This window comes from Diabrotica virgifera, chromosome 6 (assembly GCF_917563875.1).
Source record: "Diabrotica virgifera virgifera chromosome 6, PGI_DIABVI_V3a".
NCBI lineage: Eukaryota > Metazoa > Arthropoda > Insecta > Coleoptera > Chrysomelidae > Diabrotica > Diabrotica virgifera.
Genome location: NC_065448.1, coordinates 239755922 through 239771704, shown reverse-complemented (window position 1 = coordinate 239771704; position 15783 = coordinate 239755922). Strand labels below are relative to the sequence as shown.

Here is a 15783-nt window from a genome sequence, read left to right as displayed (position 1 = left end):
AGTAGATTGTATGATCTTACGCGGATTAAGAAATTCTTCGTTGCAAAATTTGAATTAACAGTAAAACAAACAAGATTTCAAAATATTCTAAACCAAATTAATTGGATTGAACGAACACAAATCCCTGTTATATATTATTAAACAAAACATACAAATAAAATTTGAGAGTTGTACCATGAATTTTTTTAAAGTTCTGTTAACCGTCTTTTCGATTATCCGTCATACCCTTGGTCCGGTGCCCTGACGGATAATCGAGGTTCCACTGTATTTAACATAGTAAAAATATTGAAGTTGGGTGGGCAGGTATAAAAAATAAGTGACCCAGTTCTTTATATATTTCAATCGTTTGTTCTGAAGTGAAGTAAACAAAGTACAAGTATGTAAAAGATAGAATTATTTACCTGATCTAATAACTCTTGAATCTTAGGACTACGCAAAACAGCCACCTTATGAGAATGAGGGGTAGGTCTCCTGCTACCACCTTGTTTAAAGGCAATGACCGGATCCCACCGTTTCGAAATCCATAAGAAGTTTAGTTTTTCTTTCCGTCTGTACTCCAGAAAGTTTTCGTACTTTCTTTGAACACTCATTTTGCCTTTAAATAAAGCAGAACTCACAAGTTAACAACAATGTTTACATATAGAATATGTTCACATTTGGAATTCTATAGACCACTGAGATATGTAAACGAGTTTGAATAATTGTCAATACCTCCCGCACAACACCATTCTCGTATTGAAGGTTTTTGAAAGGAATCGGGGACGGAGAATACAGAGATAACATTTAATTGTTGATAAAAAAAGTATGAGTAATGTATTCCACAGTAACTGTCAAAAATTTACCAATCGTTGTGAAGGTTGGAAACTTTCATTATTGACATTTACTCCCGAACTTACCCGATGAGATCCATAGACGGCGGGCTTTACATTTTTTACAGAGGCTGAAAATAAGACAAGAATCTACAGGTCGAGCAAGTCTCGTAAATTTCACGATTGCGAGCCACGCTTCACGCAACCGTGTTTGCGTACTTGTGTTTCGAGTTGCGTGGTCGTGCGGAGTTATATTTACCAAATTTAAATCCGTTCCAACATGCTGTCAAAATTAAATCAATATGTCAATATGGCTACTGGGTGTAAAAGATAAATCTTATTCTATCTGTTCTTAATGAGTTTTAGATAATTTTAGTTGTATTTCTTTGTAATTTTGTGTTGTACAAAGATTAATTTAACATTTTCTCTGGAAGTATTAATTTAGAAAGATAATATGCTTCATTGGTGTTGTGTTTTGAAGTGTGAAATGCAAAGTAATTGTGATAAAGTCAAGATAAAGTTCACTTTTAAACTGAACTAAATAAGGTATCTGAGAGACAACAATGGTTAAATGCAATACAATGTACAGGTTTTACTAGCGAAATGAAAATTTTCCTGTCCTGTCTGCTGTAATCATTTTATATCTGGTAAGTTACAATTACAACAGTAACGATTTTTGAAGATGTTAACATTTTAATCTTATAGGAAAACCAGCCGACTTAATCGATAATAACAATCTCCAGATTGGGTTCCTTCAATAAATATGGGCTATAAACACAATGAAATTAGTTCCCCAAAATCTAAAATGGAGTGGTATCAAAGGAGAATTAAAGGAAAAAATATTCATATTGAAATTATTTATAAGGCACTGGACTGTCTTAAATTCTACAATAATACTAGGTGGGTAAATGATTTTAGACATTTTTCATTAAGAGTAGATTAAGATTAAGTAGATTTTCATTCAGTAGATTTAAGACTTGTTTACACAGGTAGAGTAATGATGCAAGTACTTGATAGAGTAGAGTAACTCTACCTGTAAAAATGCTCAGCACAGTAGAATAGCTGGTAGAGTGTATAGTTGGAGTTAAAGTAGAGTGACTAGCGACCTATGGCAAAGTAACTACTCTATGACCACCACTACTGCCAAAATGTCTACTCGGCTGCACACTCTACCCATGGAACACGCTCAATTATGGCAGAATAGAGTAGGTAGGAGAGTACATGGGGGCGCTGTCATTCTGGCTGGAATTGTGTTTTGTGTAAATAGTGAAAATGAAGTTCACCGAAGATGAAACTTTAAAACTTGTAGAGCTATAATACGGCGAATACCAGTGTTTATGGAATTTAGGTAGTGTATATACTACAGAAATAAAAGTTTGCAGCAAGCTGCAGAGGATGAAATCGTCGAAAGAATGGCAAAGGGGGCTTTGGAGTAAACGAGCTTAAGCAAAAAATTAAGAATTTAAGGTGCACTTATAATCAAGAGTGTTTAAAAATACAAAAATCGGTTTCACTATACTAGCATCAGTACTATACTTGTACTCTCCTCATGTGAATGGTATCAAGCCATTTTTGGTAGAGTACTACCGCTACTCTACTCTCCTCAAAACTCTACCCATGTAAACAAGTCTTTAGAAACAGTGGAAAATGTAGCTAGTAGAGTAGTAGTAGAGTAAAATATACTGGTTTAGCAAATTACAATGTTTTAAGGTAATACAGTAGCGATAAACAGGTAGCCAAAACGTGTTCCAAGATTGTCACTGTAATTTTGAATATTTTTTCGAGGCATTTGGCACACGTATTCGTAAAATAATAAAGAATGGCGGTACAGAGCCCAATTTGAAAAATATATTAATATGTGGAAATTACTCTGTAATTATACAATATTTAAAAAACGAGCCTGTACCGCCATTAAGAAGAACAAAAAAATACACTTTCTTCAAATAAACTTTTTTATCCGATGCCTAGATTTTGTGTAATTTTGGAACTACTAATGAAATAAAAAATTTTAGTAGTTCCAAAATAACACAAAATCGGATAAAAAAGTTGTATTTGAAGAAAGTGTATTTTTTTGTTCTTCTTAATGGCGGTAAAAGCTCGTTTTTTTATATTGTATTTAATTACAGAGTAATTTCCACATAATAATATATTTTTCAAATTGGGCTCTGTACCGCCATTCTTTATTATATTACGAATATGTGTGCCAAATATCTTGAAAAATATTCAAAATTACAGCCGCAATCTTGGAACACATTTTCGCTACCTGTTGATCGATACTGTTTCCTCTTAAGATAGTTTTAATAGTTATTTATGATATAAGTATTAAAAGTACAATTTTAAGACGCGCATGTGAAAGTTAACTTGAAAAAATAATTTTATTAATGTTTTGACTTCCACATCAGATGTCATTGTCAAAATACAAAATATTTATATTTATTATTATTAGGTTTGTTCTAGCAAACAGTCAAACTAGTCAAAAACCATCAGCAAACAGTTGGTCAGTAAAAGAACATAATACAGTCACCAGTGCGATCCCCTCTACTCGCGCTGGTCTACTATTCGCTGATGGTTTCAAACTGATGCTAGAACAAACCTATTATTATTATGCATATCATTATCTGTAAATAATATTTCTTCTGATTGTTAATTGTAAAGGATAGAAAAATTACCATTTATTTCATTTTTTTTAGAATCAGCTGAGAGAGTGGTCTACAAAAAACCAGGAAGGAAACGGAATATGTGGCTACGAAAGGCAAAAGAAAGGTTTACAAAGCAAATGTGACACATTTTTTTGAAATATTTAGGAATATCAGTAAATTGCATTAAAAAAATGTATGAAAAGATTTTGTTCAATAAAAATGTTTATATTTATCAAGGATGTATTATTTGGTATGGCCACATATCGTCAGTGATGTAATAATACATCCTATCTGTTTTTTCATGAGTTTTGTAAGAGAGACTAAAAACTTGTCTTAGGGTCACCTCCTGTTTTCATATGATATTTTTTGACTTGTTTTGTAGTAAATTAAACTATCTATGAACTACAAAACAAGTCAAAACTTACATATGAACACAGGAGGTGACCTTAAAACATGTTTTTCCATCTCTCATGAAAAAACAGATAGGAGGTATTGTCACATCAGCAAGGATGTACAGTGATAAGTGCCCTAATAACCGGCAAAATATGGGCAACATATTTAGTTGTGAGATAAAAAGAAATGAAACTAGTCGAGCTGGGAAATTTAGCGAAATTAACCTTTAAATTTACGTTATATTGATCCCACCTTTACACATATCGGAGGAGTATGTCAACTAAAACTGTCACTGTGACATTGGTAGTTTCCAAACTCGTCTGATACGTCTGAAGGTGGTACACAATCAATACAATCTAAATGTATAAGTTAATATCGCTATTTCCCAGCTCAACTAGTTTCATGTCTTTTTATCTCACTACTTAATACATCTTTTGTGCTATTTTGCCGGTTATTAGAGCGCTCATCACTGTATTTCTGGTATATCCAGGGAATGTCTACAAAATATATTTTGAATGTCCAGAGAACATTCATGGAATGTTCCAATAAGACATTCAGGTAATGTTTAAAATGCTGACACAGGATTTTCCTGGGATGTTCAGGGAACATGTTTTCGGGGATATTCCAGGAATTTTTCAATGTCTGTGTACCTTCTATGGACCTATATGGAATATTTTGGTGTTATTACCGCCGCACTCCACTTGCGATTTGTAATCAGGAAGATTGAACACATTGTTTCAAATACAAGTCAATCCATTTGTGACTAAATAATCATGGATTGACTTCTATTTGAAAGAATGTGTTCAATCTTCACAACTACAAATCGCAAGTGGAGTCCGGCGCTTAGGGCTACTTCCTCTTCGGTATTATGTATTATACTACAGAAATCAGGAACTTTCCTTCTAAATATATGTATGCATCTTGGCCATCAAACATATTCTTCCAAACATTTTTTTAAGGGGTTACATAGGTCTTGTGGGTAAAAAAAGTGACTTTTTAAAAAAATTATATCTCGAAAACTAAAATTTATTTTTATTTATAATTGGAACATGTAAAAGTATAGTACTTAAGGTAGTCTCAAAAAAAGTTTCAGCCAAAAATATTCATTTTTGTAGAGTTTAAGTTTTTTTGCGTTGGCAGCATAACTAGTCTCATCTGAAATCAAAAAGTTTCTTGTAGTTTATACCTCTGGCTAGAATATGAACGAAGGAATTAAAAAAAATGAAATTTGAAGATTTTACATAAGTTTAAACACATTTTTGACCCCAACTTTTCTCATTTTTAAAGTAGTTTTTTTTATAAAACAAAAATGACCTCATCTAATAAAAAATCCTTTGTTCATTCACTAGCCAGAGGTATAAACTACAAGAAACTTTGATTTCAGATGAGACTGGACTTGTTATGCTGCTCACTGCAAAAAAGGGCTGTTGTCGAAAAATTGCAGTCAACTCTACAAAAATGAATATTTTTGGCTGAAATTTTTTTGAGAGTACTATACTTTTACATGTTTCAATTATAAATAAAAATAATTTTTAGTTTCCGAGATATAATTTTTTTAAAAAGTCACTTTTTTTACCTGCAAGACAACAACTTAACAATTTGTTGATTTCAAATTGTAACAATTGTTTTGCAAAGTATGCTACCCTCTTGTATTTTCTGTGTTATCTTCATCATACAATTACTTGATCTAAAAACTTTCTGCGATATATTCGCAACAACAAAAAAAAATAAAACAAAAGTTTAACCACCTTCACACCACAGAATCAAGCAATCAAGTTACACAAATTTTCAAACACCTCACCTGACACAGCGTCTCAAGTACGATTGCGCGAATTGGTAAATATAACTCCACACGACCACGCAACTCGAAACACAAGTACGCAAACACGGTTGCGTGAAACGTGGCTCGCAATCGTGAAATTTACAAGACTGGCTCGACCTGTAGATTCTTGTGAAAATAAGAGTGAAAAAATTTATTTATCGAAATGTAAATGTAAACTGCAGGGCCGGCTTAAGCATACACTGCGCCGGGGTGTAAGATTATACAGGGTGTACCAAAAAGAATGGTCATAAATTATACCACAGATTTTGGGGTTAAAAATATGCTGATTGAACCTCACTTACCTATATACAATAGTGCACACAAAAAAAGTTACAGCCCTTTGAAGTTACAAAATGAAAATCGATTTTTTTTCATATATCGAAAACCCTTCGAGATTTTTTATTGAAAATGGACATGTGGCACTCTTATGGCAGCAACATCTTAAAAAAATTAAAGTGCAATTTGTGCACCCCATAAAAAGTTTAATGTTCCTTTAAACCCCCCCAAACTTTTGTGTACGTTCCAATTAAATTAATATTGTGACACCATTAGTTAAACAAAATGTTTTTAAAACTTTTTTGCCTCTTAGTACTTTTTTGATTAGCCAGTGTTTATCGACCTATTTTGAATATTTGTAGAATCCACCACATATTTGTATATGGTTAAGTACGATTATAGAGACCTGTTAATAATCTGAAAATGTATTTATAATTTACATTTTTAGGTATATTTTGAAAAAGAAGCCATATCTCGATAAAAGGTAATTTGTCAAAAGAAGACTAAGAGTCAAAAAAGTTTTAAAAACACTGTGTTTAACTAATGATACCACAATAATGAATTAATTGGAACGTATACAAAAGTATGGGGGGGTTTAAAGGAACAAAACCCCCATAAAATTTTTATGTAAATATATTAAAAAAGAAGCTGCATCTCGATAAAACTGGCTTATTGAAAAAATATTAAGAGGCAAAAAAGTTTTAAAAATGTTGTGTTTAACTAATGATACCACAATAATGAATTAATTGGAACGTATACAAAAGTATGGGGGGGTTTAAAGGAACAAAACCCCCATAAAATTTTATGGGGTGGACAAACTTCACTATAATTTTGTTTTAAGATGTTACTGCCATAAGAATGATACATGTCAATTTTCAATAAAAAATCTCAAATAGTTTTCGATATATTGAAAAAAATCGATTTTCATTTTGTAACTTCAAAGGGCTGTAACTTTTTTTATGAGCACATTTGTACTGAGGTAAGTTAGGTTCAATCGAACCATTTTTGACCGCAGAATATGTGGTATAATCTATGACCAATCTTTTCGGGACACCCTGTATATGGGTGCATTATATTATAGGTGCAAATTAAAACTAATTATTTTAGTTTTCTTTATTTATCATCATCATCATCATCATCATCATCAATGGTGTGCTACAGCCCTATAAAAGAGCATCGACCTTCCCAAGTCTATTACGCCAGCCAGTTCTATCCATTACCAACAGTTACCAGTTTGCTGCGCCTATTTTTCTACCATCCTCATCTACACCCTCCTATAGTTACCTATACCTCCTATTAGTTGTACCTACACCTCTTCTTCAAATACCATTTTCACAGATGCCACCGCGAATATTCCTCTCAGGATCCTTCGTTCAAATACTTATAAACAGAAGGTTTTCATCTGCGTTGGAGACAGTCCATGTCTTCGATCCATATGTAAACACTGGTTGCGTATACCTAAGGGTTTTGCATATGGTTATTTTTGTTTTTTGGTTTAAGTTTCTGCTTCTCATATTATACTCATACCAAAATAACATTTGCTTGCTAGAATTATCCTTCGCTTGATTTCTTCCGTCATGACGTTTTCCTTGGTGATCAGGGAGCCTAAGTATGTGAATTTGGCCACCACTTTAAAGGCAGATAGAGTTATCATTTAGACCATGAATTGGTGACCGATTTTTTTGGCTCTATTGTTGGATGTTAATGTCATCATCTTAGTTTTCTTCTTATTTACTTGCAGGCCCCTATTTTTAGCACCAAATAAATCGATTTTTAAATACAGCACCTGGAGACTAGTGATGTTGATTATAGTTACTTTCGAGTATCCGTTATAAATCGTTACTCTTGTAAAAAGTAATCATTTACAGTATTCGTTACTTTGATTACTATGATTACTTTTGTTACTTTTGTATTTGATTACCGGTAATCATATCGAAAATCGTATTTCTCAGTATGCGGGGTGCTTGAACATGTAGAGCTCAGTTCATGACTGGCACCCTGTTTAAACCAAATGCTCTACATAACATGTTCGGAAAGGCTACCGTAGTTTTAAAACCCACATGTGCCTAACGTACAATAAATTGTACACGATAAACATGTCTTGACTTGTGCATATGTAAGCATTATTTTTCTTCGTTGCAGTCTAAGTACTTTCAGCAACTTGATCAAGATTTAAGTCTTTAGTGAAAGTATTTAGGCTGTTACCAACAGAAAGAATATATACGCATACGCATATGAATAAACTAAACATGTTTAACATATGTATGAATATTTCTTTTGGCTATTTATCGTATCTACAGCTTTTGAATCTTCTTATCTTTCGTAAATAAATTTGATCTTCTTTTATTTATTTAACATTTCTGCACTCTTGCACTTGCAACATCATGTTTTGTAATACTATAGTTCCTTACATATTTTCCACTAAAACCATAACTATAGATAAATACTTCATTTATTTTCATGTAATATCTTTCAGCGTTGGTAACAAACTGTTTATCTTTCTTTCTTTCTTTTTCTTTTTCCTTATACCCTTTCAGGTGTCGGATTTGGGTTTAGTTTAGCTACATATTCACCTATTAATCTATCACCTATTATCCTTTTTCTGCAAAGTCCAGTTTTCACTTTTATAATATTATAGTTTTGTCGGTATCACAGTTAGACAAGGCGACAACGGCGGGTTCGTTGGGAAAAATATTCCCATGAGATTTTTTTGCATAATCACATTCGTGAGATATCCCAGAATAAGGTTCAAGAAGTCGCCTCTGTAAAAAGTAGTCCAAATTTTTTAACAATTTTTTTTAATCAAATTGCAAAAAATCAATATGTTTGGCCCGGACAATTTTTTTGTAGGTTTTTTGGGCCATTCTGGATAAAAAAGGTCTCTTATAATTTTTCTCTAAAGTTGATCGTTTTCGAGTTATAAGCAATTTGAAATTGAAAAAAAAACAAAAAATGGCGATTTTCAAGGTTTAATAACTCGGTTAAAAGTTATTATTATGAAAGCCAGAAAGTGACTAAATCAGTTTAATCCCCCCCCCCCCTACAAGATCCTGAAGAAATATTTGTAATTATTTTATTAAATGCTGAATGCGAGAGAGATGCCATTCCGGCAGTCCAATTGTGCATCTTACTTTCACTCACATTTACAGCCGCGTCAATACGATCTAACCGCCCATTGTTATTAATTAAAAATAACAGCTTAGTAATAAATTTATAACACAGATTTCTTCAGGATCATGTAGCGGAGGCTTTAAATTTTGATTTAGTCACTTTCTAACTTTCATAATAATAATTTTTAACCGAGTTATTAAGTCTTAAAAAGGGTCATTTCCGCGTTTTTCAAATTTTAAATTGCTTATAACTCGAGAAAAATCAACTTTAGAGAAAAATTGCAAGAGACCAACCTTTTTTGTCCAGAATGGTCCAAAAAAGTTCACGTCTTAAATCAATTATTTATCAAATACACTATCAATATTATTTAATCAACAGCTCAAAATACATTCCATACACCTATAATTTAATCGAAGATTTAATAAAATGTAATGTTTTTCCACCTTTCAATGTATCCTATCTATTGTCTCTAAACAGCAAAAATATATATGATTGTTTAATGAAATTTATCTCTGAAACTAAAATTAACCTCTAAATTTATTAATCCTGATAATTTGATATATTATGTACATATGAAAAAAGAAGAAGAAGAGGATGTATAATGGAAAAATGTGGTGAGCAACTTGGACAGTCCATAGCGGCCACCTGCAGCTTTTGAACTGAGTAGAGAGCTGTGGAAGAGTTTGCTATGGAACTCTAAAGACCTCATTGCCTTCTTTATGTATGAATACAAAACAAAAAAGTTGTGACTGGCTAATTGACACCAAGTCTATGCCATAAAACAAAAAAAAACAACTCAAAATATTCCCGATGCCCATGTCAAATATTTAAAACTGTCACTGTCTTGTCATCATATTCTATTTGACTCAGTGCGTTGTATGACAAAGGTAGCAAATGTTCGATTTGGAAAATATTACCACGGACGTAGTTAACACGTTAACATTTTATTTATTATTTTTTTTATTTATTTATTATTTATACATATGACCTGGCCTCTAGTGACTAATCCAGGTCGTTTTTTCCTGATGGGATTACAGATATTTTTTTTATATTTTTACATTTTTACTCAACTATTAAATCTATTTTTACAATTAACAATTTGCCATAATCTATTAATTACGTTTAACAAACAAATTTAAATAAACAATTTAAAATATTTTTGGCACTATCAACTCCCTTCTAAGTTATAAAGACAGTCCCTCTATTTTCACCACGGACGTAGTGTCCATTTTTTTCGAATCCTGAAATAACTAATAAATATTTTTAAAAAATTTAACGCAGAATGAAAGACTAAATTATTATCGAGGGCCAAAAGTCTCTTAGAATAAATAAAAAGTTTCTTTTGAATGAGATACTTGAAAGTAAAAATCACACTACATTTTCTCTTAGTTTTTCAACCCCTCTAATTTATTAAAATAAACATTATAGAAGTTTTCAGGGACTTTCATTCTGCGTTTAAATTTTAAAAAAATACTTATTAGTTTTCTCAGAATTCGAAAAAAATTAATCCTCATTTGAATAGCATTGCAGCCGAAAATACGTATCCATCCCCTTAAAATATCGAGTGGAGTTGTGTCTTTATTTATAAACAATATTGGTAACAATTCTAACTGATGGAATAAATCTTTGTCATGGAATAACTCATAACTGAAATAACTCATGGAATAAACCCATAATTCTTCATCATCAGATCTATTTCCGTGCGCTAGTTTTTTTGTAAATTAAAACATTGTTGGATACCCACACTTGATCACATCCCAAATGAAGAAATAAAAAGAAGAATAAGAAGGATTAACAATACCGTAGATACAATAGAATCCAAACAGATTTTATGGTACGGGCATGTAATGAGAATGAAAGATGAAACGATGGCCAAAACACGCCTTAACCCTCGTAAGGCGGTGCGGGGTGCAGGTGCACCCCAGACGTCGTTTTTCTCACCTATCTTTTTTAATAATTTTTTTTATTTTTTCCATTTTTTACTCGTATTAAATTCAATTCTAAACGTATTCTACCTATTACAGCATTTAAAACTCTTTGGGTTTACGTGCTTTTTTGAAAAAATGACTGTAGGGTGCAAATGATAAAAATTTCATATACTGAATTGGACGTTTCTGATGTTACACCTGGAAATAACAGAGCTATGGGACAAGGTCGGTGATACTTATGCCAGAGAAAAAAGACCGAAAGTCCATGTGTGTAAAAACTTTGTGTTGCTCATTCTGTGAAAAATTGCGTGTGTTTGTCTTGCAATCATAATAATTTTTTTTTTTTAAAATGAGTATTTTTTTGTAAAATTGTGTTTCATACAATAATAAATAAGTCCTAATTATCTTTCAAATTAATTTCCCCGACGTTCACATATAAAAAATGGATATACAGATGGGGTTCAAATGCACCCCGCACCGTTGTTTACGTAAGCTATATTCCATGGAATAGAAAAAGGATAGGAAGACCAGCATTAAAATGGACAGAAGGAATCAGAGGAATAATGAGAGATAGTGCCATAAATAAGGAGGAATTGACCGATCGAAGAATGTGGAGATGGAAATGCGGGATGCGGCAGAGGCTGTAGGACCATCGTAAATACATAAAAAAATCCTAAGGTTTTCATTACTCTTTAATTTTGCTAAGCCAAATAATATTAACATTACGGTACAAAAATTGTATGAAAACTTCACTAGCGACAAGATGTCTCTTCAGGAATTTTACGAAACTGATCGATGAGCACTTGCCAAGATTCTGTCACTTCTTCATGATAATCTACATTGTCGGAAAATTTCTTAATTTTGGCGGAAATTTGTTCTACGTGAACCGACTCTTTTTTATGCAAATTGTAGCATGCTTCGTATAAATCTTGACGTTTGAGTAACTCTTCTTCTAGATCCTTTAACTTTTCTTCCAGAGTTCTAAAAAGAGCACAATGTTCTTTTAATTTCGTTTTGAAAACAATAAATTATACTCTGATGGAAATAATAATATATGTAAATTAATTACAAAAATAAGCGTCATATACAAACGATAGGTAGTACTAGCATTCCTATACTTAAGCTATTCTATAGAACTATTCAACCGAGATGTACACCTTCATAGATTTCCAGCAAGCATATGATTCGATAGAAAGAAGCAGACTACGGCTAGCATTGCAAGAAATGGGAATACCAAGAAAATTGGTGTGCCTGATAGATTCATATGAACAGGTAAAAATAGGAAACCAAACATCGATGCCATTTAGTATAACACCAGGACTTAGGCAAGGAGACTTCTATCAGCGTTGCTATTCAATCTGGATTTAGAATATGCAATATCAGTAAAATATCATCTGAGCTGACCGGGGGATTTGTGAATCAAGGATCAGAACTATTGTTGGCCTTTGATTATGCTTTAGATGCAGTCGCTCATTCTACAAGAGATGTGAGAGATGTGTTTTCACAACATCATCATCATCATCATCATTTGGCTCTACAACTATATGTGAGTCTGGGCTGCGTTTACTATTTCCCTCCATTGTTGTCGGTCCTGAGCAGCTATTTCCCATTGCTGTACTCCCATCTTACGAAGATCAGTGGCTACTGCGTCCTTTCATCTCTTTCTTGGGCGACCAACTGACCTTTTACCATCGGGCCTTTCCCAGAATATGGCGTTCAGAAGTCTTTCGTCACTCGATCTTATTACGTGACCCGCCCATCTTATTCCGTTTGCTTCAATTTAGCGTACTATGTTTTCATCTCCATATATTGTCTGGAGTTCATCATTGTGTCTTCTTCTCCATTCTCCTGTTGTCTCTTCTCTGCAAGGCCCATAGATAGTCCGCAGTATCTTTCTTTCAAGTACCAATAATTTTGTTGTTTCCCGCTGGTTCAGAGTCCATGTCTCGCTTCCATACGTTATTGTGGGACGAATTATTGTCTTATATACTCTTATTTTTGCTGGTCTTGAGAGTATTTTTGATTTAAGTACGGTCATTAATGAGTAATATGCCCTGTTTCCTGCAATGATCCTGGCTGCCACGTCCTTTTCATATTTATTTTTAGATGTTATGATCACTCCCAGGTACTCAAATTCTTTAACGACTTTAAAGTTGTATTCATTAATTGTTACGTTTTGTCTAACCCTTGGTCTTGGGTTCTTCGTAACCACCATGTACTTGGTCTTGTCATCGTTAAACTTAAGACCATCTTCTTTTGCATATCTGGCGGATTGTGCAATTGTGTCCACGTTATCCGCAAAGGCCAATAGTATTTTTGATCCTTGGGCGGCAAATCCGTTTGTCAGTTGTGGCTGAGCTTTCCTTACTGCATGTTCCAGTGCGAAGTTAAACAGCAGGTTAGGCCAGAGGGTTTCACAACTCGATTAAGAAACAGGTAGCTTGGGCCTTCGAATAAATGAAGAGAAGACGAAAAACATGCTAGTAACCAAAAATCCAAGACCAAGAGTTACGCAGAACATAACTAATGTAATGAATACAACTTCGAAGTAGTAAAAGATTTTAAATATCTGGCCAGAGGCGGTAATCACAGACAACAACCACATAGAAAAAGAGATCTATCATCATTATTAAGATCTAAGCTGCTAAAAAGCCAATCTAAATTAAGACTGTGCATGTCAATTATTCACCCAGTTATTACATATGGAAGTGAAACATGGACTCTACATCAGCAGGAAATAAATAAGATGCTGGTATTTGAAAGGACGGTTCTCAAAATGATATTTGGCCGTCAAAGAGATGAAGTGACAGGAGAGTGGAGAAGGCGCCGCAATGCTGAATTGGTGACTTTGTATGGTACTCAAAACATCGTCAGACATATAAAAGCTGATAAGGATAAGATGGGCAGGTCATGTGGTAAGATCAGTGGAATCTAGAGTGTTAAAGGCAGTATTTTTTGAGAGACTAGACGATAGATCAGTAGGCCGTCCCAGAAAAAGATGGAAGGATGATGTTGAAGCCGATTTACCTAGGATTGGGGTACAACAATGGGAAAAGGAAGCGGAAGATTGTAGAAGATATAGGGCTATAGTGAATGCGGTGAAAACTCACCCCGAATTCTAAAGCCATTCAAGAAGAAGAAGTATAGAACAACTCACCTTCGTTCTTGAAAATTGTGTGCTAGTTCACGTTCTATATTTGAAAACAATATGCTAGTTGTCCTAGAAATTTTCTCGAATTCCTCGTCTTCCATTTCTTCATTAAAAGGACAATTTTTGTAATCGTAATCTCCCATACCACACGCCTCTGCTTTTTTTAGTTTTTGTTCCTCTTTCTGTTTTGATGAATCTTCCGAGTTATCATTTTTGGGTTTTTCTGAACTTTTAGGTTTAAAGAAGTCGGACATTGCCCCTTGTATGTATTTCATTTGACTAATTTTATGGTTGAACAAAAAAATGTAAATACACAGTTTCTATTGATTTGTCACACTGACAATATAGACAAATATAAATCAACTAATTTTTTTTAGCTTAATGCCTAGACAACTAATGACAATTGGTATGGTACAGTGGTTGTTTATCTACCCAATATGTCTAGTTATACAATGGTCTAGTTATACAGGGTGTAACAAAAATACAGGTCATAAATTTAATCACATATTCTGGGATCAAAAATAGTTCGACTGAACTTAACTTACCTTAGTACAAATGTGCACATAAAAAAAGTTACAGCCCTTTGAAGTTACAAAATAAAAATCGATTTTTTCCAATATATCGAAGACTATTTGAGATATTTTATTGAAAATGGACATGTGGCATTCTTATGGCAGTAGTATTTTAAGAAAAATATATAGTGAAATTTAGACACCCCATAAAAATTTTATGGGGGTTTTGTTCCTTTAAACCCCCCAAACTTTTGTGTACGTTCCAATTTAATTTTTATTGTAGTACCGTTAGTTAAACACAATGCTTTAAAAACTTTTTTGCCTCTTAGTACTTTTTCGAAAAGTCGAGTTTTATCGAGATATTTCGAATATTTGTCAAATCCACCACATATTTGTATATGGCTAAGTACGATTATTGAGACTATGAAAATTTATTTATGATTTACATTTTTAGGTATATTTTGAAACATATTAAAAAAGAAGCCACATCTCGATAAAAGGTGCCTTATCGAAAAAATACAAACAGGCAAAAAAGTTTAAAAAACACTGTGTTTAACTAATGGTACCGCAATAATAGTCTTATTTGAACGTACACAAACATTTGGGGGGTTTAAAGGAACAAAACCCCCATAAAATGTTTATGTAAACATATTAAAAAGAAGCCATAACTCGATAAAAACTGCCTTATCGAAAAAATACTGAGAGACAAAAAAGTTTTAAAAATATTGAGTTTAACTAATGGTACCACAATAATAATTTAATTGGAACGTACACAAAAGGGGGGGGGGGGGTTTAAAGGAACAGAACTCCCATAAATTTTTTATGGGGTGCACAAATTTCACTATAATTTTTCTTTAAGATTATCCTGCCATAAGAATGCAATATGTCAATTTTCAATAAAAAATCTCTAATAGTTTTCGATATATTCGAAAAAATCGATTTTCATTTTGTAACTTCAAAGGGCTGTAACTTTTTTTATGTGCATATTAGTACTAAGGTAAGTTAGGTTCATTCGAACTATTTTTGGTCCCAGAATATGTGGTTTAATTTATGACCTGTATTTTTGTTACACCCTGTATAATGGTACAGTTGTTGATTTTGCAATCAGTTAGGTACCTAATGTAGTGTGTAGGGTGTGTGTT

The 15783-nt window shown here is 33.0% G+C and overlaps 2 protein-coding genes and 1 long non-coding RNA gene across 3 annotated transcripts in view; 1 reads left to right on the top strand and 2 right to left on the bottom strand.

The window, feature by feature from the left end:
- LOC126886816 (dihydroxyacetone phosphate acyltransferase) overlaps window positions 1–815 on the bottom strand; it is a 36005-nt gene extending 35190 nt beyond the window's left edge. Inside the window, exon 1 of the mRNA XM_050653883.1 lies at window positions 402–815. Within this exon, the coding sequence (XP_050509840.1) occupies window positions 402–590 (189 nt within the window). The 5' untranslated portion in view covers window positions 591–815. The remainder of the gene's footprint in view (window positions 1–401) is intronic.
- Window positions 816–945: 130 nt separating this feature from the next.
- On the top strand, window positions 946–3941 carry LOC126886819 (uncharacterized). The gene is made up of 3 exons (XR_007698776.1): window positions 946–1456; window positions 1515–1709; window positions 3500–3941. It is a non-coding gene; the product is annotated as an uncharacterized LOC126886819 (long non-coding RNA).
- A 7711-nt stretch (window positions 3942–11652) lies between these two features.
- LOC126885920 (uncharacterized) lies at window positions 11653–14478 on the bottom strand. The gene is made up of 2 exons (XM_050652725.1): window positions 14136–14478; window positions 11653–11959 (listed from the first exon to the last, which is right to left on the bottom strand). The coding sequence occupies exons 1-2, from the start codon at window positions 14402–14404 to the stop codon at window positions 11731–11733; spliced, it is 498 nt and encodes a 165-aa protein (XP_050508682.1). The 5' UTR covers window positions 14405–14478; the 3' UTR covers window positions 11653–11730.
- Window positions 14479–15783: the final 1305 nt, after the last annotated feature.

Coding starts and splice junctions, on each gene's coding strand:
- LOC126885920 (XM_050652725.1), bottom strand. CDS start 14,404: ATGAAATACATACAAGGGGCAATGTCCGACTTCTTTAAACCTAAAAGT. Junction 11,960..14,135: donor CACAATTTTCAAGAACGAAG/GTGAGTTGTTCT, acceptor TGCTCTTTTTAG/AACTCTGGAAGAAAAGTTAA.